The sequence below is a fragment of the Myotis davidii genome, unplaced genomic scaffold, assembly GCF_000327345.1.
Source record: "Myotis davidii unplaced genomic scaffold, ASM32734v1 scaffold736, whole genome shotgun sequence".
NCBI lineage: Eukaryota > Metazoa > Chordata > Mammalia > Chiroptera > Vespertilionidae > Myotis > Myotis davidii.
This window is the reverse complement of record NW_006287431.1, coordinates 111,610-134,760: the sequence shown is the minus strand read 5'-3', so window position 1 is coordinate 134,760 and position 23,151 is coordinate 111,610. Positions and strand designations below refer to the sequence as shown.

The 23,151-nt window shown below is 50.8% G+C and overlaps 2 protein-coding genes across 2 annotated transcripts; one reads left to right on the top strand and one right to left on the bottom strand.

Annotated features, from left to right (window-relative positions):
- The first annotated feature begins 247 nt into the window (after nucleotides 1-247).
- ITPKC (inositol-trisphosphate 3-kinase C) lies at nucleotides 248-17,096 on the top strand. The gene is made up of 7 exons (XM_006759210.2): nucleotides 248-1,195; nucleotides 5,992-6,091; nucleotides 8,712-8,925; nucleotides 10,185-10,389; nucleotides 12,471-12,572; nucleotides 13,165-13,236; nucleotides 15,631-17,096. The coding sequence occupies exons 1-7, from the start codon at nucleotides 248-250 to the stop codon at nucleotides 15,832-15,834; spliced, it is 1,845 nt and encodes a 614-aa protein (XP_006759273.1). The 3' UTR covers nucleotides 15,835-17,096.
- A 2,226-nt stretch (nucleotides 17,097-19,322) lies between these two features.
- Nucleotides 19,323-22,923, bottom strand: LOC102758810 (chromosome unknown open reading frame, human C19orf54). Its single transcript, XM_006759209.1, has 6 exons — nucleotides 22,886-22,923; nucleotides 22,148-22,216; nucleotides 21,556-21,680; nucleotides 21,098-21,227; nucleotides 20,938-21,008; nucleotides 19,323-20,156 (listed from the first exon to the last, which is right to left on the bottom strand). Exons 1-6 carry the CDS (start codon nucleotides 22,921-22,923, stop codon nucleotides 19,834-19,836), a joined length of 756 nt encoding a protein of 251 aa, XP_006759272.1. The 3' UTR covers nucleotides 19,323-19,833.
- Between the last annotated feature and the right edge of the window lie 228 nt (nucleotides 22,924-23,151).

The window sequence follows — 23,151 nt, the reverse complement described above, 5'->3', positions numbered from 1 at the left end:
GGACTGGAGATCCGCGGGCCGGAACCGCGAGTCGGGGCTCCCCCGCCACACCCCTCTTGGGATTTAAAGGGCCAGGAGGGACTGGGTTGGGCCGAAGTCCGAACTAAGCGAGCGGGCATGAGACGCTGCCCGTGCCGGTCCTTTTTGAACGTATGTTAGTCTTTGAGTGATGAACACAGCTTTCCCATGGGAGCAGCTGCTTCTGAGGGATCCATCATAGTTTGGGACACTGGAATGGGCACAGCTCATGGGGAGGTCCTGCCTCCACTCTGAATGCGAGAAGGCCAGCCTCGAGCCTGAATGGGGGACAGACAGACAGACTGAGCCTGAAGCAGCCGGCCTCGGAGCGGAGACAGAGCGGCCGAGTCCAAAGACGGAGCCAGACAGGTCCAGCCCCCGGACACATCCAGAAAGGAGCAGCCACTGGTCAGAGCTGGAGACACCCGGCCCCTGGACGGAGGAGCCTGGCACGGGTGGATTTTGCACGGATCCACGCAGGCCCGGCCTCCAGTCTCGGCCACAGAGGGCCAGACTCTGGACACAAGCAAGCGTTGATGGGGCCTGGACCGAGTCAGAAATACATGGGCCACAGACCCAGCCCGAGGGGTCCAAGCCCTGGACGGATAACCCCCGGACCCACCAGAAGAGCTCTGGCCTTCAGACGCAGCCGGAGGGGGCCTGGCGGGAGCTATGCATGGATGGCCCCAGGACACAACAGGACCCCGAAGGCCCCTGCACAGCGTCTCACACTGATGGCTCCCAGATACAACAGGATACCGAAACCGCCTGGAGACAGGCTGGCACCCACGGTTTCCCCACACAGCAAGCTGCTGACGGCTCCTGGACACAGCCTGGCGCTGAGGATGCACAGACACAAGATACTCATGGACCCCAGACAGAGCCTGGGACAGACTACTTTTTGGGGGAGCCCAACCAAGACGGCCCATTAGCGGAACCAGAACCTGGGCAGTTGCTGACTCACCTGTACTCTCACCTGGGGTATAACTCCCTGACCCCTGTGCCCCGCCTCATCATCACTCCTGAAACCCCTGAGCCTGAGGCTCAGCCAGTGGGACTCCCGTCCCGGGTTGAGGTGGGCAGTGGAGGCTTCTCCTCCGCCTCCTCTTTCGACGAGTCTGAGGATGACGTGGTGGCCGGGGGCGGAGGTGCCAGCGACCCTGAGGACAGGTCTGGGGTGAGTGGGACCCATCCTGCCCTTAAGCCACATCCCTCCAAACCCTTCATTCCCCTGCCTTTGCTTTGAGAAGTTCTCTAGCACCTATCAGCAATTTCATCTCCAGATACTTCTTCCATCCATTTACCCTCTCCCTCTGACAGCTGGGTTACTAACCCTCTGCAGGGACCCGCCTCCTAATCCTCTCACCCTCTCACCCTCTCACCCACTGTCTCCCCTTCCCCCTTCATCCACTGCCTACAGCCCTGAAGTCTCAAATGGACAGCCAGTGGCTGACTTATGCCCAGGAATCATATGATGGTGTGAGTCTCTGTGTGTGTGTGTGTGTGCACATTTTTCAGCAAGGGTCCATGACTTCTGTTGGATCCTCTGATCTGTGATGTGTGACCCCAAAATCTGAACAGCAATAGTATAGGGGGGCAAAAGGTGCACTTTCTACCCCACATTTCTTAGTCTGCAGCCTGTGGCTGTCTTAAGGTGTCCTGAAACTTTACCACCCTAAGCTCACTCACTTTTATAGGGAGTGAGCCCCCACTCAGCTTTTATTAAATTCTCAAAGGGCTGTGTAAACCCAAAATGCCCAGGGACACCCCCCCAACCTAGCCAGGGACCCTTTAGTCTCCCCATTGTCCACCAGCTCCCCAGGGGGCCCCTGGCAGATTCTTGTTTACATCCTTCACCCTCACCCCCAGCTTGGGTGCGGCTCTCTGCTGATGAATCAGGAGGGCTGGCAGGGCAGGTTCAGGAGAGTCAGCAAAGAGTCAGGTGTGAGAGCCTCCCATGGGTCCACCCACTTGGAAGTCCCATTGTTCGGGGGCCCATGGCTGGAGTCCACCCTCACCCTCCTCACCCCACATGCCTCCCCGAAGTACGTGCTCACACATGTGGCCACAGATGTGACAGACAGACCTGCCTCAGCCTGCCTCTGCCAGAGCAAAGGAGTTGACCCATGGGCTGTCTGCCACTGCTGTTCCCTCTGCCTACTCTCACCTCTGGCATCTTAGAACAGCTGAGCCGGAAGAGGGTGAAAAAAACCCCCATTCATGCCCAGCGCTATGGTAAGCTTGCTCGTATTAACTCATTTAATTCTCATACAGCAGCCCTAGGAGGTAAATGCTCTTCTCATCTCATTTTATAGATGAGGAAACTGAGGCACAGAGAGGTCAAAGACACTTGTCTAAAGTCACACACGTTGGAAGACACAGAGCTGAGATTCAGACCCTTACTAAATACAGGCACTTTTCTAAGTGCTTTATATGTGTTAACTCTTTTTTAAGAGAGGAAGAGAGAAGGAGAGGGAGAGATAGAAACATCGATGAGAGAGAATCATTGATTGGCTGCCTCCTCTATGCCCACTACGGGGGTTTGAGCCTGACCATGAATTTAATTGTGACCTCCTGGTTCATAGGTTGATGCTCAACCACTGAGCCATGCTGGCCGGGCTATGTGTTAACTCTGAATCCCTATAACAGCACTATAAGATTGGGATTATTATTATTTCCATTTTACAGATCAGGAAACTGAGGCCTAGAGTGGTGAAGTCACTTGCTTAGGTTGGCCAAGTCTAGTTGGAGCCAGAACTGAGGATTTTAACTCAATTCTGGCTGAGTTTAAAACCCAGTTATTTTTATTTATTTATTTTAATCCTCACCCAAGGAGTGAGGATATTTTTCCATTGATTTTTAGAGAGAGTGAAAGGGGAGAGAGTGAGAGGAGAGAAAGAAACATCAATCCGAGATTGACACATGGATCGGTTGCCTCCTGTACATGCCTTGACCAGGGGTGGGGATCAAACCTGCAACCCAGGTACATGCCCTTGACCAGGAATGGAACCTGAGACCCTCTGGTGCCCAGGCCAACGCTCTCACCACTGAGCCATGTTAGCCAATGCTAAAACAGTTATTTTAACCCCTGCGGCGTGTGGATCCTCCATAATTTACTTTCCTCCAGGTCTCCTGTCTCCACCTTTTTCTCATCCTTCCAGAATCTTCCTCCATGGCTCACCTCTGATCAACTTTTGAACTTTGTCTGCTCCAGTGCCTCTGAAGGCTCCCCAGGGCCTTCCTGATAGCGATCAGTTCAGTACTGTGTTCAGAGCTTCCTGTCTCCAGGCTCCTTCCCATGTTCAGCTTCCCTTCTCCCCCCACCTCCTGCTGTAACAAAGCCGAAGTACACACTGTTCCTCGAACACCCTGCCGCCATCCTGCCTCCACTCATTGCTCAAGCTGTTCCTGCTGCGCAAAATACCCTTGCTTCCTTCTCTCTTCATTTTGAAATCCCATCTGACCTTAAAGTCCAACTACTTTCTTCTTTTCCTCCCTCCTCCCTTTTCACATCCATTCCATCCTCCTAATCAGACAAAAACAGTCCCTGAGCCTCTACAATGTGGCAGGCCCTGTGGTGGCTTTGTGGGGGACACAGCAGTGATCAAGACACGCCTCATGGAGCTCCCAGGGCCATGAAGGGGACAAACCCCTCCACCAGGTTGTGTCAGCTTAGAGTGGTCAGGGCTGGGATGGAGGAAGCCCAGAGGGTTGTGGGAGTCCAGAGGAGGTGACTGGCTAGACCTGGGGTATCAGAGAGGGCTTCCTGGAGGAGGGCATATGAGCTGAGACCATCAGGAAACCATCTGAGAAAGCTCAGATTCGCCATCAGATCTAAGAAAAAAGAGAGAAGATACGAAACCTGCTTATGATTTAAAAAAATAAAAATAAATGGTTGCAACCAACCTCCTTCAATCCAAGCAACATTTTTGGAGCGCCTGTTGTGTGCCAGGCCATGGGCTGGGACGCAGTCATAATCACTACAACCCCAGCCCCTGCCCTCAGAGCTTGTTAGCAGGGTTGCAGACAGGCCTTTGGGGGATCTTGTAATTACTGGAGTAAGTGGGCTTGGCTCACCCCAAGCCCAGGTCAGAGGAGGGTCAGACCAGAGGTAGAAAGAACTGTGTGTTTTAGGCAAGTGACTACATCCCTCTGAGCCTTTGTTTCTTCCTCTGTAACAGAGTCAAGAATTCTCCTGGGGTTGTATGTTTAGGATTAAGTAGGTTATGGCACACTGAGTCTTTGTCATTATGCCTGGAATGTTCCAGGTGCTTAGTAAACAGGAACCTTTATGAATCACCTCCTCTCCACTCCTGCGAACTGGAGGGGGTAGGGGGTAGGGAATAGGTCTTCCTGAATCCTGCAGTCCAGCACCCTGACTCTGCTGACCTTCCCACCTCAATTAGATGTCTGACAGGGAGCTGGGCTCTGAGGGATGGGAGAGAGCATGCCCTTGACCCTGGGATGGTGGGGGATAGGAGGGATGAGCACACAGCCTCTCTGGAGATGATCCATTCTCCCAATACTTGCTAAGGGTCTGCTGTGGGCTTGGAGCAAAGAATGCATTTGTGTGTGTGCGCGCACAAGGGAATCAGATACACAGTCTCAAGAAGCGCTTAGTTGAGGCAACATGATACAACTATCTCCATGTTACAGATGAGGAAACTGGGCCCAGCGAGGGAAGGTAACTTGCCCAGGGTCACTCACAAATAAAGAGCACAACTGTTTGCTTCTCTGGTTTTCTATTACTCTCTCTTTCTCTCTGTTCCCTGCTTCTGTCTTTTTCTTTCTCTGCCATTACTGTGTATCTGTCTCCCTTTCTGTGTCTTCTAGTAACTCTGTCCGTCTCTGTGTTATTCAGGATAGGTCAGGATTTGCTGTAGTAACAGACAACCCAAAACTTAGTGATTTGGAGAAACAAAGGATTATTTTTGTTCATCCTTCATGTTGACCATAGTCAGTGGTGGGTGAGGGGGCTGAGGAAGTCCCCGTTTTCTTTCCACTCTTTCTACAACAGGGAAAAGAACATAGAGAGTCACACAGTGGCTTTAAGGCTTCCACCCAAAAGTGACACTTCTGCTCATATTTCATTGGCCACAGCAAGTCAAAAACTCTAAGTTCAAGAGGGCAGGGACACACACACACACACACACACACACACACACACACACACACACAGAGGGCAGGGACAGCACGTCCAGTGTGGCTCAGTGATTGAGTATCTGTCTATGAACCAGGAGGTCACGGTTTGATTCTCAGCCAAGGCACATGCCCGGGTTGCGTGTGATCCCCAGTGTGGGGTGTGTAGGAGGCAGCCGATCAATGATTCTCTCTCATCGTTGATGTTTCTATCTCTCTCTCTCCCTCTCCCTTCCTCTCTGAAATCAATTAAAAAAAAAAAAAAAAGGAGGGCAGGAATGTGCCTGTGAGGGGGAGGGCTGAAGCTGTTGGTGAGCAGCTCATGACTGCTGCAGTCTTTGTCCACGTCTCTCTGTCTCTGTCATCACTTTGTCATCTGTCTGTGTCTTCTCTCTGTGATGTGGCCTCCGTTCATCAAGCCCTGCCTCTGTCATTTTCTCTGTTAAAGTCTCATTTGGTTTTTGAACAGCAATGAGGCTTCCGAGTTTTTGGTGTGTGTACGTATGTTGGGGGAGGCCTGGGGGTTGCTTGGTACTGCAACAAAGATAGGCCTATCTTTACTCTGGAGGACAGAGAGACACAGATACAAAGGGAGTGATGACAGGAAGAAATGGAAAGGGACTCTTCCCCACCTTTGTGGAGGCCTTTGAGGGATATTGTGATTATTGGAGTAAGTGGGCTTGGCTCGCCCCAGCCATCTTGGGGGCATTGATCTCAGGAAGAACCTGGACCTTGGAAAGTCCCAGGTCCACCTTCATTCCCTTCATGGCAATATCTGCGTCCCCTTCCCTTCTCGGCCTCAGTCCTGACCCCACGCTGCTCTGCCCCACACAGAATAAATCCTGGAAGAAGCTGAAGACAGTTCTGAAGTATTCGCCCTTCGTGGTCTCCTTCCGAAAACACTACCCTTGGGTCCAGCTGTCCGGACATGCTGGTGAGAGCAGGGGGTGGTGGAGGGCAGGGGCCAGACAAGGCTGGGCAGAGACGCCGCCTGACTGGGGACAGAAAGCTCCAGAGCGACTCCCTGTAGTTCAGTTTCCCCATCTGTGAAATGGGCTTGGTGACAGCCCCATCTCATGGGGGTGTTATTGGAAGTGCTTAGGTCTGGGCTGGGCGATCGATACATCAGAGCTGAGGGCTGTTCCCTGTTATCCCAATGTTGGTTGGTGTGTGTGTGTGTCCTTGACCCTGGGGACAAGTGGGCCTCGACTTAAATCCTCTTTATTTGTGAGTGACCCTGGGCAAGTTACTTTCCTTCGCTGGGCCCAGTTTCCTCATCTGTAACATAGAGATAATTGTCCCTCCCTTGCCGAGTTAACTGAAGGGTTAAAATAAAAATGTATGTTGAGACTGAAACACAAGCCCCTCACGTATGGAAATGATCATTCCCTGTCCTTGCCCCATGTCCAGAGCTTAGGAGGCCCTCAGTAAACACCAGTTATAATGGTTTCTTCCCAGGGCCTAGCACAATGCCTAGCATATGCCTATAACATTTTTGGTAAAGGTTTAGATCAGCCCTGGGCAAACTACGGCCCGCGGGCCAGATTCGGCCCGTTTGAAATGAATAAAACTAAAAAAAAAAAAGACCGTACCCTTTTATGTAATGATGTTGAATTTATATTAGTTCACAAACACTAATTTATATTAGTTCACACAAACACTCCATCCACACTTTTGTTCCGGCCCTCCGGTCCAGTTTAAGAACCCATTGTGGCCCTCGAGTCAAAAAGTTTGCCCACCCCTGGTCTAGATAGTAAGTAAACTACTCAACTTTATGGTGGCTGCATGAACTCAGCCATAGATAATACATAAATATGTGTGCCTGTGTTCCAATAAGACTTTATTTACAAAATTGGGTAGTGGGCTTGATTAAACAAACCTTACCCAGCATCAAAGAAAGACAGTAAGAGAACTCATCTGCCTTTTCATCCTTAGAGCTGAGTTGGAGAAAAGGCAAGGCCCCCCTAAAACTGTAAACACAGGCTTGCCATCAATATGTGTTCTAGTTACTATTACTGAGTCTAAAATAACTCAAAAACCCACAAAACTCAAAATTTAGTGGTAGTTAAAAAATTAGTGAAATAAAAGTATCATGTTATTACACTCATAGGTTTTGGGGTTGGGAATTCAGACAGGGCATGGCAGGGGTGGCTTGTTGCTGCTCTGTGATATCTGGGCACTCAGCTAGGACAGCTTGAAGGCTGCAAGCTGGAAACTTGGAGGGTTACTCACTCACAGGCCTGGCAATTGATATTGACTATTGGCTGGGTCTCGGTTGGGACTCCTGGCTGGAAAGCCTGATTGTGGCTTCTTCACGTAGCTGCTTGGGCTTCCTCACAGTATGGTGGCCTTGAGAAGCAAAAGTTTTTTGTGTGTTTTTTTAAGTTCATTTTAATATATTTTTATTTATTTCAGAGAGGAAAGGTAAGGGAGAGAGACATAGGAACATCAATGATGAGAGAGAATCATTGATCGGCTGCCTCCTGCACACCCCCTACTGGGGATTGAGCCCATAACCCGGGCATATGCCCCTGACTGGAATCGAACCTGGGACCCTTCAGTCCACAGGTCAATGCTCTGTTCACTGAGCCAAACCAGACAGGGCGAGAAACAAAAGTTTTTACATGACAGCTCAGGACGGCAAAGTGTCTCTGCCAACAAAGTGGAAGTTGCATCTCCTTACATGACCTACACCGTGGTCGGCAAACCGCAGCTCACGAGCCACATGCAGCTCTTTGGCCCTTTGAGTGTGGCTCTTCCACAAAATACCACGTGCGGGCGTGCACGTACAGTGCGATTGAAACTTTGTGGCCCATGCACAGAAGTTGGTATTTTGTGGAAGAGCCGGTATTTTGTGGAAGAGCCACACTCAAGGGGCTAAAGAGCCACATGTGGCTTGCGAGCCGCGGTTTGCCAAGCCGCAGTTTGTCGATCACTGACCTAGACTATGAGGTCACACAGTGTTGCTTCTGCCATTAAGCCCTCCAAGATTCAAGGGGAGAAGAATGAGATTCCACTTCTTCCTGGAGATTGGCAAAATTCTAGAAGAGTATGTGGGACAGGAACTATTATTGTACCATCTTTGGAAAATATAACCTGAAAATACAATCTGCCTCAGTAAGAATTGTAATTCTAATCTATACTAAGTATCTGCATGGTCCAAGAAATGCTAGATTTGTAAATTAACTTAAATAGGCCCCAGTTGTTGGCACTCTGGGACTCCAGGCAGAAGCAAATGCATATCTGCTCTGGAGAGTCAGGTTCTGGACTCAGATCTCACAAAAATTCTCACAGTTTATTGTGAGCATATAGTACCAAATTACAAAACAAATGAGGACACGATCTGCTGTGAAGAGGACTTTGTCTAATCAAAGAGCAGAAATAGGCTCTTTCCTTGCGACCCCTGGCCACGATTTTGAGAATTGCAGGGACGGAGAGAAAGTGCTGCAGAACTGCCAGGCAAAATGACACTGTCCAGGGTCTGATACATGCAGAAGATGGGGGATTCTCTTGCTGATACAGTTTCTGATGCTCATTGACTGTGCCTCTCCTAGGGAACTTCCAGGCGGGAGAGGATGGTCGGATTCTAAAGCGTTTCTGTCAGTGTGAGCAGCGCAGCCTGGAGCAGCTGATGAACGACCCCCTGCGGCCTTTTGTGCCAACCTACTATGGTGTGGTGCAAAGGGATGACCAGGCCTTCAACCAGATGGAAGATCTCTTGGCGGACTTCGAGGGCCCCTCCATCATGGACTGCAAGATGGGCAGCAGGTGGGGTCAGGGACAGCCCTGAGGCAGAGGTGGAGGGTCAGGGGTGGGCATTTCCCCCCCCATTAATTTTTCTAATTTTTAGAGAGAGAGTAATGGAGAGAGAGAGAGAGAGAGCGAGAAAGCGAGAGAGAGAGAGAGAGAGAGAGAGAGAGAGAGAGAGAGAGAGAGAGAAATAGAAGAAACATTGATTGGTTGCCTCCCGCAGTGCCCTGACTGGGACCTGGGATCATTGAACCTGCAACCTAGGTACATGCCCTTGACCGGGAATCGAACCCAAGACCATTTGGTGTGTGGGCTGATGCTCCATCCACTAAGCCACACCAGTCAGGGCAGGGGTGGGCATTTTTTAAGTTAGTGCCAAGTTAGCCTTTAAAGTAGTTGTACCTCCAGCAGTGTGTGAGAGTTCCAGTTATTCCATCTTCTCACCAACACTTTATGGTTTTATTTCTATTTGTTTGATGACCAAAGAAGAGTGTTGATTGGCCATTTGAAAGGTGCCTGTTTGAATACTTTGCCCATTTTTCTGTTGGGCTATCATTTTCTTTTTGACTTGTAATTCTTTTTCTTTTTTATTTGTAATTCTTCTCTTTTTAAAGATATATTTTATTGATTTTTTACAGAGAGGAAGGGAGAGGGATAGAGAGTTAGGAATATCAGTGAGAAAGAAACATCGATCAGCTGCCTCCTGCACACCCCCTACTGGAGATGTGCTCGCAACCAAGGTACATGCCCTTGACCAGAATCGAACCCGGGACCCTTCAGTCTGAAGGCTGACGCTCTATCCACTGAGCCAAACTGGTTAGGGCTCTTTGTAATTCTTTATATGTTCTGGATACAAGTCCTTTGTTGGAAATATACACACACCTACCCGCACATTCTCCAACCTCCCATTTCACTCTCTTACTACTGTCTTTTGATAAGGAGAATACTTTTAATTTAGTCCAGTTTGTCAACTTTTTTCATTATGGTTAGTAGCTTTGTGTTGGTGTTGTTTTTCTAATATATTTTTATTGGTTTTTATAAAGAGGAAGGGAGAGGGAGAGAGAAAGAAACATCGATGATGGAAACATTGATGATGGCTGCCTCCTGCATGCCCCCTACTGGAGATCCAGTCCACAACCTGGGCAGGTGTCCTGACCAAGAATCAAACCAGCAACCTTTTGGTGCATGGTAGAATGACCAACCAACAGAGCCACACTTGGCCAGGGAGCGCTTTGTGTTTCAAAAATGCCTATTTTGTCACATCCTCTGTGTCCCAGGACCTACCTGGAGGAGGAGCTGGTGAAGGCTCGAGAACGGCCCCGGCCCCGCAAGGACATGTATGAGAAGATGGTGGCTGTGGACCCCAGGGCCCCCACCCCTGAAGAGCATGCCCAGGGTGCGGTCACCAAGCCCCGCTATATGCAGTGGAGGGAGACTGTGAGCTCGACCTCCACCCTGGGCTTCCGCATTGAGGGCATCAAGGTGAGGTCCAGGAGTTGCTAGCCTATCACTAGAGGACTATATCTAGGCAGGGCTTCTCAGGGACACGGGTGTCAGGGAAAACTGGAAAGAAGCGAGATCTGGAAAAAGAGTAGCAGACTGCAGAAGATGAAAAGATGGGGCTAGGAGAGGTCCTGCTTCTCTCACCCCCACATCCATCAGTGACCAAGTTTTGTTTATCCCTCTGCCTGAGCATCTCGATTCCATCTTCTTTCCTCCCCATCGCCCTGTCTTCTCCTGCCTCAGCCTCCTCTGATCCATCGTCCAACACAGCAGCTGGAGCAATCCTTTTCCCCCTTATGGAGAAAGATTTTTCTCTTTTCTTCCTTCCTTCCTTTTTTTCTTTTTGTAAATTAAATCTAATTTTTTAAATAAGTAGTCACACCATTCAAAAGTCAAAATTATGTTATAAAAGGGTGTGCAGAGGAAATCTCTCTGCTGACCCTGTGGCTGTCCTTCCCATTCTGTCCCTCCACCTCCCACCTACTCACAGAGAATCACTTTATAAGTTTCCTATTTTTCTTCCTGCAAATGCAGACAAATGCAATTGCATATCCTAAAAATTCCACCCTTCTTTACACAAAAGGTGGCATAGTCCTAGATAACTCCCATATTGTTCCATAGAGAGTATCCTCTTTCTTTTCTTTCTTTCTTGAACTGTAATAGCTTTTTGTGGATGTGCCATAGTCCCCTATAGATGGCCACCCGGGTTGCTTCCATTTTATGTCATTACAAACAACGCCTCAATGGATCACTTTGAATGCGAGACATTTTGCAAGCATGAAGATTTAGCTGTAGACTAGATTCCCAGAAGCAGGACAACTGGGTCAATGATGAAATGCATTGGGAATGTTGCTAGAGATTGCCGATCCCCTTCCATACGTGTTGTATCATTGTGCATTCCACCAGCAATTTTTGAGAGTGTCTGCCTCCCCATGGCCTCCCCAGATAGATCTGGGTGTGTCATTTTCCTATTCGAAACCTTCCAATGGCTCCCTAGAACCCTCCATCGTCTAGCCTCATTTCTCATCCCTCTCTTCCTCCTTCAGGCCACAGTGAAGCTTCATTTCCTTGAAAGGGTCCTGCTCCCCTGCCACAGAGCCTCCGCACATGCTGTTCCCTCTGACAGGGCGGTTCTTCCCTCTACTGTTCCCCCAGTTGGCTTCCAGTCATTTTTCTGTCTTTTTACTTCCTCCTTACCTCCTCATAACTCCCTGTACTCCTTCATTATTCTTATTTCCCTTTGTGATGCTCTTATTCAATATCTGTCTCCCTCATCTGACTGTGTCTGTCCTGTTACCTCCATGTTAGCAGGGCTCACCTGGTACCTGGCACAGCATGACAGTATGACTCAAGTGGTCCTCTCAGAGATAAAAAATAATATTAGTCTCATTTATTTATTTTATTTTTTAAAATATATTTTGATTTTTTACAGAGAGGAAGGGTGAGGGATAGAGTTAGAAACATCGATGAGAGAGAAACATCGATCAGCTGCCTCCTGCACACCTCCCACTGGGGATGTGCCTGCAACCAAGGTATATGCCCTTGACCGGAATTGAACCTGGGACCTTTCAGTCCTCAGGCTGATGCTCTGTCCACTGATCCAAACCGATTAGGGCAGTCTCATTTATTGAGTGCTTGCTTACTATGTGCCAGGCACTGTGCTATGCATCCTATACATCCAATCTCTTCTATTCCCACCATTTTTAGCACAATTCCCATTTCCTAGATGAGGAAACTGAGGTTGACAGGTAAAGTGACTTGCTTAAAGCCATCCAGCTAGGAAGTAGTAGAGTCACAATTCAAAGCCAGATTTACCGTCCTCCAGAGCACATCTGGCTAGACTGGTTCAACTAGGGGGTTCAGGTTAGACTTGGAAGGACTAGCTGCTCAGGAGTGTGACTTGGGGCTGGGTTGATCTGACCTGGGCAGGTGGCTGGCTTCTGCTGAACAGCAGATGAATGTGGAGGCAGGCAGGTGGCCCCAGGAAGTGCCTGGGGCTGGTTGGTATTGGGCATGGGAAGGCAAGTTATGACACTGGGCCTTCAATCTTTGTCCTGCAGAAAGCCGATGGGACCTGCAACACCAACTTCAAGAAGACACAGGAGCTGGAGCAAGTGACAAAGGTGTTGGAGGACTTTGTAGATGGGAACCATGGAATCCTGGTGAGTGGGACACCCATGTCCCAAACTTAGCAGTTCAGGGCCACCACCATCATTGTTGCCCCCGTGTTTGCTTAGGGCTGAGGTTGGCTGGTACTGGCTGGTGTTGCTCATCCTCTGGGTCAGCGGGTGGCTTGGCCAGAGCTGGATTTCTAGGATTGCCTGCTCCTGTGTCCGGTAGCCTCAGATGATGACTCCTCCCCTTGTTTCTAATGACCCAGCAGGCCAGTCTGGGCTGTTCTCACAGTGGAAGCTGGTGGCCAAGAGAACAAACGAAAATGCAAGGCCTCTTGATGGCTGAGACACCCTCATTTCTGCCATGTTCAATTGGCCAGAGCAAGTCATGACGAAGCCTAGATTAGAGAGTAACAGACTCCACCTCTTTATGGGAGGAGCTGCTGGGAGTTATGGGTATTCATGTAACCTACTAACCTTACCCTGTCTGTGCCACCCCTATATTTCCAACCTCCTCTCCCATTTCCCCCAGGGCTCCCCTTTTTCCATCCTGGCCGGGTATGGGACAAGGTCAGATCTCAAGGTGGTTAAGGACCCCCAAAGTCCCTGTGCTAACCAAGAAACTCTCCCTCTCAAACAGAGAAAGTATGTGGCACGCCTAGAAGAACTCCGAGAAGCTCTGGAGAACTCCCCCTTCTTCAAGACCCATGAGGTGTGAGCCCCGGCCCCCAGGGGAGCAGAGTGTATATGTGTGAGGTGGGGGTGGGTTGAGGAGAAATCACTGGCAGAATTAAGCTAAAGCAATTTAAAAGGAGACCTATGTTTTGGGGTTTGCCTTTTCAGAGTAGGCAGCACAAGGGGTTTCAAGGAGGTGGGACAGCTAGGAGCTTGGACTGCAATCAGGCGGCCTGGGATGAGGCTGGCTCTGCTGTGTGACCTCTCAGGCCTCAGTTGCCTCCTAAGATAGGGAGGAACAATCTCTTCCTTACTGGGCTGCTTCCTTACGGGTGTGAGACTGGCAACTGTTGAACACCATTTGGAGCATAAAAGCACATTTAACCCCTAGCTCTTACAATTACTTTATAATCATAATTACTTACAATTATTGTTACCTGCATTCTTTGTTCAGTGCCCCACCCCCCCAAAGCCTGTCTCTTTGGAAGCGTTCACCTCTTTGGGGCTGTCTCAGAAAGTCTAGTGGGTGACATCCTCTCCTCCCCTCTGTCCAAGCTCTTCCCTCCCCACGCCCAAGCCCTCTCACCTTCCCCTGGCTATCACTAACTTCTGGGAGAGCCCTGATCTTGGAATCAGGCTGGCCTCGGTTTGGACCCCAGTTCTGCAGGTCTGTCTACTGACCTGCAGGATGGGATTACAGAGTGCCTGCCTCCTACACAACATGAAGGTTAAGTGGATTAATACAGGAAAAGTGCAGCCCATAGTAAACCTTCAGTATGTGCCAGCTGTTACTGTCACGTCTCTTATCAAACAATACTCTCATTGTCATTGTCACTGCCTTTGGGCTTTACACACAAGTCGCAAAGAGGAGGCCTGGGGAGCCCATCTCATCTGTCCTGGTGTTTGGTTTTACCCACTTGGTGACTTAACTTTTTAAAAAAATATATTTTTATTGATTTTGGAGAGGAAGGGAGAGGGAGAGAGATAAACATCAATGGTGAAAGAGAATCATTGATCAGCTGCCTCCTGCACGATCCCTACTGGGTATCTAGCATGCAACCCGGGCATGTGCCCTTGACCAGAATCAAACCTTACACCCTTCAGTCCCCAGGCCAATGCTCTATCCACTGAGCCAAACCAGCTAGGGCGTGACTTTACATTTTAAAAGATGAGTTGCCAACATTTAAAATGTGGGCCTTCCCACCAAAATCAGGGTTTCCAGTTTCCCCTGGCACATTGGGAGATGTGGCAACACTGGGCCGCTCACCAAACAGCCGTCCAGAGCGGGGCAGCATCTGCTTCTCCTCACAGGTGCTCACTCACCTGCCCCATCATCTAGGTTCCCTGGGGAGAGTGCAGTTTGCAATCGGTTAGGAAAAGGGAAGGGTGTATAAATGTGGAGTTAGATGAAGGCAAGAAAACTGCTATTTCTCATTAGAAAAACAAAACCAGCATCTCTGAAGGCTGCATCCCAACCTCACAGGCACTTGATAAGTGTGTAGATCAGTGGTCGGTAAACTCATTAGTCAACAGAGCCAAATATCAACAGTACAACGATTGAAATTTCTTTTGAGAGCCAAATTTTGTAAACTTAAACTATATAGGTAGGTACATTGTTATTAACTTAATTAGGGTACTCCTAAGCTGGCCTTTGCTAAAAACGTCCTCAATCTGATTGAGGTACGTTCGCTGAGGTCGACCCTTTCCAACTCTCCCATCCACACTCGTCTTGTATACTTGTTTCGTCTATCTCCTTTCCGAAAACCGACTTCTGTGCATGGGCCACGAAGTTTCAATCGCACTGTATTGTGCGCGCCCGTATGTGGTATTTTGTGGAAGAGCCACACTCAAGGGGCCAAAGAGCCGCGTGTGGTTGGTGAGCCGCGGTTTGCCGACCACTGGTGTAGATCATAGAATGCTGTCAGTGATCCCAGGAGGTAGGGCTGTGACCACCACCCCCATTCTATAGATGAGGAAACCGAGGCCTGGAGGAAGGAAGCCACTTGCCTGGGATTATCAGCAGCAATTAGAAAGTGGAAAGCATGATCTACTTTCTTAGTCCCCACTGGGCTCTCTGATCCATTCAGGATCCTGCAGGCATTTAAGTTTATGCCTCAGCTTGAAAAACAATACCAGTTAACATCTGTTGTGCATTTGCAATATTGGCAAGTGTTCTAAGTGCTTTATATGATTAATTCATACATGTAATATGCACAGCAACCTTACAGGTAAATAGTACTATTATCCCATTATTCCCACTTTGAATATCAGGAGGCAGAGGCAGAGAGGTTAAGCCATCTACCCAAGGCATAACAGCCTATAAGTAGCAGAGTCAGGATTTGAACTCAGCCACCCTGCTCAGATGCACCTTGGGGAGGAGACCCTGGCCAATGCTTGCTTTGCCCCTAACCTCCTGTCTGCCTCCCTGCAGGTGGTGGGCAGCTCCCTTCTCTTTGTGCATGACCACACTGGCCTGGCCAAGGTTTGGATGATCGACTTTGGCAAGACAATGGCTCTGCCTGACCATCAGACACTCAACCACCGGCTGCCCTGGGCTGAGGGTAATCGTGAAGACGGCTACCTCTGGGGCCTGGACAACATGATCCGCCTTCTTCAGGGGCTGGCCCAGAGCTGACCCGCTTGCCTTTGCGAGGATTCTTTATTGGATGGTACTCAGCTGGCTGGAGGAGCCCTGAGGTGTGCAGGGGCCAGAGTTCAGCCACGGAGGCACTGACCTCTGGGACAGGAGAGGTTGTGGCACACCACTCAAGCCCAGTGTGGAAGATCTGAAGGGCCTCGGAGACCAAGTAGCACCCAGCCTTTTCATGATCCAGGGGTTGTAAGGACTGGAGAGGGGACATGACGTGGCTGGGTCCCACTATGGGTCAGAACCAGACTGGGTCCTCTGGCCAGCCAGGAAGGTTCCAGAGGGGCTGCTGGAGGCCACAACTAAACCATACATCCTGAAACACCATTCAGATGCTGTAGGCTACAGGCCTGATACATGCCTATCACGACAGGAATGACTGCGATCACTACTCCTTGTCAGCCCCCTCCGGCTGGCTCTGATGCCAGGGACCAATCAGCTTCATCTGTGGTGCCCCAGAACCAGACCTTATTTGTGAGCAAATGCAGGAGCTGTCTGCCTGGGAGCATTATGGCCCCATCTCTTCTTTGGGGGGCCCTTCAGGTGCTGACAGCAGCTCTGAGAGGGGTGTGGCACCGTGGGACCGGCCTGAGAGCTGACGCTGCTGAGCAGAGCCCAGTGCACCGTCCTGCCCTCCGTGGCCCCGCGGGATCCTCCCTGCTCCTGGGAGAGCTCTGCTGACCCCCTGCAGACCAAAACCACCGCCACATCCTGTGCCAGCCTGTGACCAGCACAACCTCATTCCTCTGGCACCATCTCACTTTGGGACTTCCTCCCCTTACCCTGTGAGGTCTCCTTCCTCCCAGCTGACGGAGGTGGAGGGGCAGGGCAGCTGGCTCGGAACCAGAATTACCTTCCTTTGGTGGCCTGCACCCCGCGGCCCTTGGCCCTTGCGTGGGAAGTGCCCTGCTTGTGTCAGAGGCTCAGGGTGGGTGGGGCTGCTGGCTGTGACCCCAGGCTCCCAACCTGGTCCAAACCAAAGCTCCTCTTCCTTCCCTCTCCTCCTGTACTTGTAACTGGCTTCCTGGCCCACAGGGCTGGGGAGGACAGGCAGCTCCCTCTTTCTGAGTCAAAACTCTAATGTAGTCTTCCAGGGCTCAGGAGGCATGTTCCTTTTCTATGGACCTTTATACTTATTTATACAAGAGAGACAGGTAGTTGTTAGACGGGCAGTGCTGGGGAACTGGAGGCAACATCGCTTCACTGCCTTCCCCCGACGACCCCCTAATAAACAGGACATTCAAAGCCAACTTTGTGGGATTTTTTTTTAAAATCTGGCGAGTGTGGGCTCAAAGCTCAGGACAGTGATCACTGTGGTCTGGGGCAGATGCAGGCTTGGAGGGTCCTGAGCTCCTCCTCTGTGCCTCACTCTGCTGAATAAGGCAGGATATGTGTGGTGACCAAGACGTGCCGAGCCCTCCCCGGACAGTTTACCAGACGGAGTGCCAGTCCCCGCTGTGAGGGCTGCGAAGGGAAGTGCAGGTAGAGGGATTAGGGCTGGGATGGAGGATTCCCCACTTCTGGTTAGAAACACTACACTACAGAAACAAAAAGCACTATCCTTATACTACATAGTCTCTAGTCTAAAGTCCCTTTGTACTGAAGACACAGCAGTGATCAACACAGATCTGTTCCTCCCCTTTCGGAGGGGAGGCAACAGGTATTCATGAAACTAATCTCTATCTACTTATCTGTTTATATCTGTGTAAGTACTAACTGCCTGATTTGAATCCTGACCCTGTCATTTGCTAAGCTATGTGACCTTAAGCCAGTGACTGCACTCCTCCGAGCCTTAGTCTCTCCATCTGTAAAATGGGGAGGGCCTAGTGCCTTCCTTATAGGACTGGAGGATTTAATGAGTTAACACAGGTAAAGGGGCTGGCACATTTAACTGCTCTTGGAAACATTTCTTCTTTGTTTTTAAAGGAGAACAGAGATGGGGAGGGGCTTAGCCCTGACTGAGGGAACCTTCCTTGAGGAAGTGATAATAAGCCAAGATGGTGTAGGGGTTCAGACCAAGTCACCCCAAGATGTGCCTCCGTGGTATGTGGGTTGTTGTGAGCTAGGGCAACCAAGACACCACAAGCTCAATGAAACCTCTGCCCCATCCACCCTTTACTACCTAGAAGAATTTGAATTCAAGGTCTTGCCCATAAAGACTGAGATAACGCCGTGGCCGGTTTGGCTCAGCGGACAGAGCGTCAGCCTGCGGACTCAAGGGTCCCGGGTTCGATTCCGGTCAAGGGCATGTGCCTTGATTGCGGGCACATCCCCAGTAGGGGGTGTGCAGGAGGCAGCTGATCGATGTTTCTCTCTCATCGATGTTTCTAACTCTCTGTCCCTCTCCCTTCCTCTCTGTGGAAAATCAATGAAATATGTTTAAAAAAAAAAAAAAAAAGACTGAGATAACCTTTTCTGACCTATCTATAGGGCAGGGTAAACTTCTAATTGCTGAACATCTGCTCTCATCATCCTGCAATGACCTTGCTCCCTCTGAAGCCCCATGATTATCCTTAGCTCAGAATGACATATATACCTCATTTTCCCTGTCTGGTCTTAAGGTAAAAACATTCAAACCTGTAAAGAATTTGTGTGAGTTTATTTGAGCCAACCTGTAGACAATTGCTGGGAAGCAGAATTTCAACGGATTGGGATAATGCTCCAGGGAATAGCAGTTTTTCATCTATTTTTATGCATTGCACTCAAAGGAGGGGACGTAGGTGGGTTACATGAAATCCATTGGTGATAGATTAGAGAGGCGGGGGAAAGCGAAGCAGGGAAAACTCTGGGATTGGATAAAAAGGAAAAAGATAGACACCTACTTAGGTGGGTGCAGGATAGTTAACAGTCAACATGATAACAGTAACAATGAAGAAAGTATGGTCTCCTGTCCTGGCACCCAGGGCATTTGGTTGTGGCCTGAGGGGTCCAGGAAAAAGGGAAGTTACAAGTTACCCTGACATTTCAAGGATATGTTATCATAGATGCAAAAAGACAGATAGGCTGTTAAAGTAAAAGTTGACCTTGTCAGTGAAGATACCTGCCTAGGACATAGCTTCCTACCATAATTGCTCTTAGTTAAAGTTAATTTCAGGCCATCCTTGTGGTTACTTTAGGTCTCTGAGTTTGCAAGACTGCCATGCAGGCCTTCCTAGAGTTTGTCAGGTTAGCATGTGGCCCCTTTTGTTCACACTTGGTATCTCTCATGTATGTGGGGTTGCCATGTGTATGTATTAAATTTGGTTACTTTCTTGTTAACCTGTCTCATGTAACCTCATTAGAAGAGATGAAGGAACCTTGAGGGGAAAGTATCTTCCTCTCCCACACTGGGAAGTTGAGTTCCGGTCAGCAGAGGGCTGCAGTGGGGTTGCACCAGGGACCTGAGAGGTCAGTGTGGCTGGTGGCAGGAAGTGTGAGGAAGAACAGCCTGGGATAAGGAGAGGTGAGCTGGGGCTGGGAGTTTAATTCCTATTCTATGAGGAACAAGAAGCTGCTAGAAGTTTCTCTGGAGAACTAGTTTGCTTTTTGGGGGCTCCCTCAGCCCTGACCACACGTGAAGATCCTGGGTGGCAGCAGGGAGCCCAGTGAAGCTCTTGCAGCTGTCCAGAGAGATGTTCATGGTTCAAAAGAGGGTGACCACCAATGTGAAATGAATGGATGCAACATTCAGGTGGGTGGACAGGACGCAGGGTCTGAGCTGTTGTCAGTCTCCCCTGGAAGAGGGAACTTGTCTGTCCTGCTTCTGGCTCTAACCCCAGCCCACACAGTAGGTGCTCAATACTGAGGGGATGGGCTTGGGGATGGAGGAGCTGGGAGGATGCCCAGGCTTAAGAATGGAATGGCCGGGGGGACCTGCAAAAAGGACCTCTGGCTGAAGGTCCTCAAGAGATCCTGCCCAAACCCTGGGGTGGTTACACAAAGGGAAAAGCTGGGGTCTGGCCCCTATCACCCCCAGTTTAGGGCAGCAGCAGGCTAGGGGCTGGAGTCCTATGGTCTGAGGAGCAGGGCCTGGCCACAGAGGCCAGCTCGTACCCCACCAGCAGGAACCACATACACCCGGCCATCAGCGGCCCGAGAGGGTGAGAAGTCCGTCAGCTGGAGGTTGCTATCCTGGACTTGGTCATAGTCCCACAGCTGGTAGTGCCAACTCTTGCCCTGCTTGGAAAGAAGGTAGACTGCTCCCAGCGAGCCTTCCTCTGGCAGGGATGGTAGTTGGTGGGGCATGCTGGGCACTGGGTGAAACAGGCCTGGCAGCTCAGGGTCTTCCTCATAGCCGGGGCTTGGCACACCCTGAACACCCAACAGGACCCCTGCAAGGAGAGGGGGAGGCTTTCAAGGGGGTGCTGAACCTTGATGAGCTGGGGCTCACTGTGTTTTCCTCCACAGCCTTTCAGGGAAGGTGCTGCCTAGTCCTCAACACTACAGAGAAGTCAGGGGGGCCATCGGGCACACAGCTGGGCTGGGACTTGGAGCCAGTGTGTCTGGCTCCAGAGCTTCAGGCATTTTAAGTCCTGCCTCTACAGCCTGTCAGCACTCGGAGGTGGAGAGGAGACATTAAACAGAGCAAACATCGTCACCCAGTCGTCTCCCGCTGTCCAGGTGGGAGCCGCTGGGAGTGGAGCTCTCAGGCCAGAGCCAGGAGGGGGGTGAGCAGAGACTTGATCCAGGCCACCTGATGGACACAAATCCATCCTTTTTTCCAGGCCGGTGGGATGAGGACAATGCTAGTCACAGCTGATGCCTACTGAGCTGTGCAACGTGCCAGGCACCATGCTCTGCCAACGAGGCAGCCCTATGAGGTGGGTGTTACTGTTACTTCAATTTCTAGATTGGCACATGGAAGCCCAGAGTCAGAGCTGGAAGTGGCAGGACTGGGCTTGGGGTCCAGAATGTTTGATCCAAAAGTCTGCACACTGAGCTTGTTTTTAGGAACCCCAGTTGGCAGACACCGAGGTACCTGCTGCCTGCCAGGTCCTGTCTTGAGGAGTACTGGGGAGGTGCCAGTGCCAGGGTGAGAATGTGAGGGGGGGGTGATGGGGGAGCTGGGGAGATCCAGGGTGAGAGCACAGGGACACAGGAGAGGGGACCCACCTGTGCTCACTGCCCAGTGGGCCTTGTAGCCCTTCCTCCGACATGGTTCATGGTTGAAGTCTTCATCGTAGCTGATGCTGGGGTTAAGGCCAAAGCTGTGATGCGGCCCCAGGGCCCACACTTCTCCACCCCGCCCTGTTCCCTTCCTGTCCTGGGATACGGGATGAGCAAGGGATGTCCAGAGACAAGGTGCTGCAGCACACGGCCTCTGTTGGGACCACCCAGGCCCCCACGGAGCAGCTCAACTTGGCAGCCCAGTGCCTCCTCAGCCAGCCGGCCCATGTTGGCCACTGCAGGGACAGAGCACACACAGAACAAGGGATCACTGTGTGCTCCTCACCATGTCAAGGGGTCCCTGAGGATCGATGCTTCTAATCCTTATTGTGACCATGAAAAGCAGAGAGAGGGTAAGGGTCCAGGGCCACGTAGTAGGAAGTGGCAGAGTTGGGCTGGGAACCCAGACAGCCTTGCTCCAGAGTCTACCTTGTAACACTGGGTGGGGGGAAGGGCCTGAAGAATGGAAGACGGTCCTCCCACACACCTGGCAGTGTCTCACCCAGCCTCCAGTGCGTTCCTGGTGAAGAAGGCAGACTTGTGACCTTTCTGCACCCAACTCACCAGAGAACATCTCTCCCTGGGCCGTGTAGCCTTTCTCCACGGCCATCTGCACGAGTCTCTCCAAGGGAATGCCGCTGGGGGGTACCAAGACAGTGCCTGCCATCCACAGGGCCACCAGCCCACACCTAGAAGAGACAGACCCAGCCCCTCAATCCCTAAGTCAGGTCTTTACTGGCCCCCCTCTGCCCTGGAAGCTGGAGTGTGGAAAACAGGATGGCTGCCTGGGGGAGTTCCCCTCCCCTCTCCAAGGCCAGGTAGGGAGACCTGATACTCTTTCATGGCAGAGAGGCTGAGCAAGTTCTGAAGATGAGGGGAAGGAAGGGTGGGGGAGATGTCACCTGGGTTTCCAGGATGAGTAGTTGCCAAAGTAGAGTTAGAAATAATGGACCAGGTGCATGTATTCACTCACTTGTTCACTGGTTCCAACTCTGTTTACTGTGCATGTGCCCAGGACCCTGCCCTGGGCTGCCGAGATGAAATGAACCCACTCGTCCCACCCTCCCGGGTCAATCCTCCTCGTTAAGCGCAGCAAAGGCAGAGGCTTGGGACACACGGCTGGCAAGGGGTTGAGGTTCCAGATCAAGGTACATACTGAGGGCCTTCTTGGATGAGGGAGGGCAAGTCTGCACAGAAGAGGATCCACTGCAAGTCACTTCTGAAACTGAATCAGAGCAAGCGCAGGTCACCCAGGAGCCAGCTGTTGTCAGTCCCCTGAGGTCTGGCTGCAGGAGGTGAAGGGGAGGAACAGAGGCCCAGCAGTCCCGGCTCCTGGCTCGGTCCTGACCTCCTTCACCCCTGAAAGGGCACTTTCCCTGCCCAGCCTGTTTCTTCATCGGCTCAGTGGGAATGACCCTCCCAACTACTGCTCCTGTTCCTTCTCTTAATTACTGAAGGGCAAAGAGCAGGTGTGCACACGTTTTACAACTAGGAGCCAGAGATTTATTGGAGAAAATTTCTCGAGGAGTGTCTCTATACCCAAACTCGGTGACTTTTCTCTCCTCAAACCTGTTTCTCAGGCTGTTAAATAAGGTAAGAATTCCTTAAATCAGTTAGCCTGGACTAAAACCAGGTAGCATGCTCCAGGCCTAGAGATCACCTTGATAATGAGCCTTTGCAGGTCTACCAGCCCCACCCTCTGGGAGGTCAGAGTGGTGGTGATGCCCATCAATTCTTCCCCCTCCACAGCAGGGCGGGGAGATGCAGGTGCTTGATTGCTAGTTTAAGGCCAGTGAAAGGGCAAGGCTGGGTGGTGGGAGTGCCCCTGATGGCAGGGACCCGCAGCTCCGCGGTTAAAGCCTGGCGCCAATGGGGCTCTTCCTCCGCTGGGCACCCGGCTGCCTTCACTGCGATGAGCATCAGTTGCTCCATCTGGAAAATGGGATAATAGTTCCTACTTCCTGGACTTGCTGGGAGGATTAAATACGTATTTAAAAACACAATGCTGGACATTTGCTAGGCACGTAATGACAGATGTTATCTGCATTAAACCTGTCTCACTATGGTGGGGCATTTAGGGCAGATGATCAACTTGCCTAGAAGGCTGGGATCATAATGAATCTGGACCCGTCACTTCTCCCTCTTCCCTCAGCCGTTCAG

What these genes read in the sequence shown, in the direction of transcription:
- ITPKC (XM_006759210.2), top strand. Translation starts at nt 248, where the DNA reads ATGGGGAGGTCCTGCCTCCACTCTGAATGCGAGAAGGCCAGCCTCGAG. An exon ending in CCAGCTGTCCGGACATGCTG is followed by an intron (nt 6,092 to 8,711) that starts GTGAGAGCAGGG and finishes TGCCTCTCCTAG; the next exon opens with GGAACTTCCAGGCGGGAGAG. An exon ending in ATGGGAACCATGGAATCCTG is followed by an intron (nt 12,573 to 13,164) that starts GTGAGTGGGACA and finishes CCTCTCAAACAG; the next exon opens with AGAAAGTATGTGGCACGCCT.
- LOC102758810 (XM_006759209.1), bottom strand. Translation starts at nt 22,923, where the DNA reads ATGGAGCAACTGATGCTCATCGCAGTGAAGGCAGCCGG. An exon ending in ATCGCAGTGAAGGCAGCCGG is followed by an intron (nt 22,217 to 22,885) that starts GTGCCCAGCGGA and finishes GCTCTGATTCAG; the next exon opens with TTTCAGAAGTGACTTGCAGT. An exon ending in CTCATCCAAGAAGGCCCTCA is followed by an intron (nt 21,681 to 22,147) that starts GTATGTACCTTG and finishes TGTCTCTTCTAG; the next exon opens with GTGTGGGCTGGTGGCCCTGT.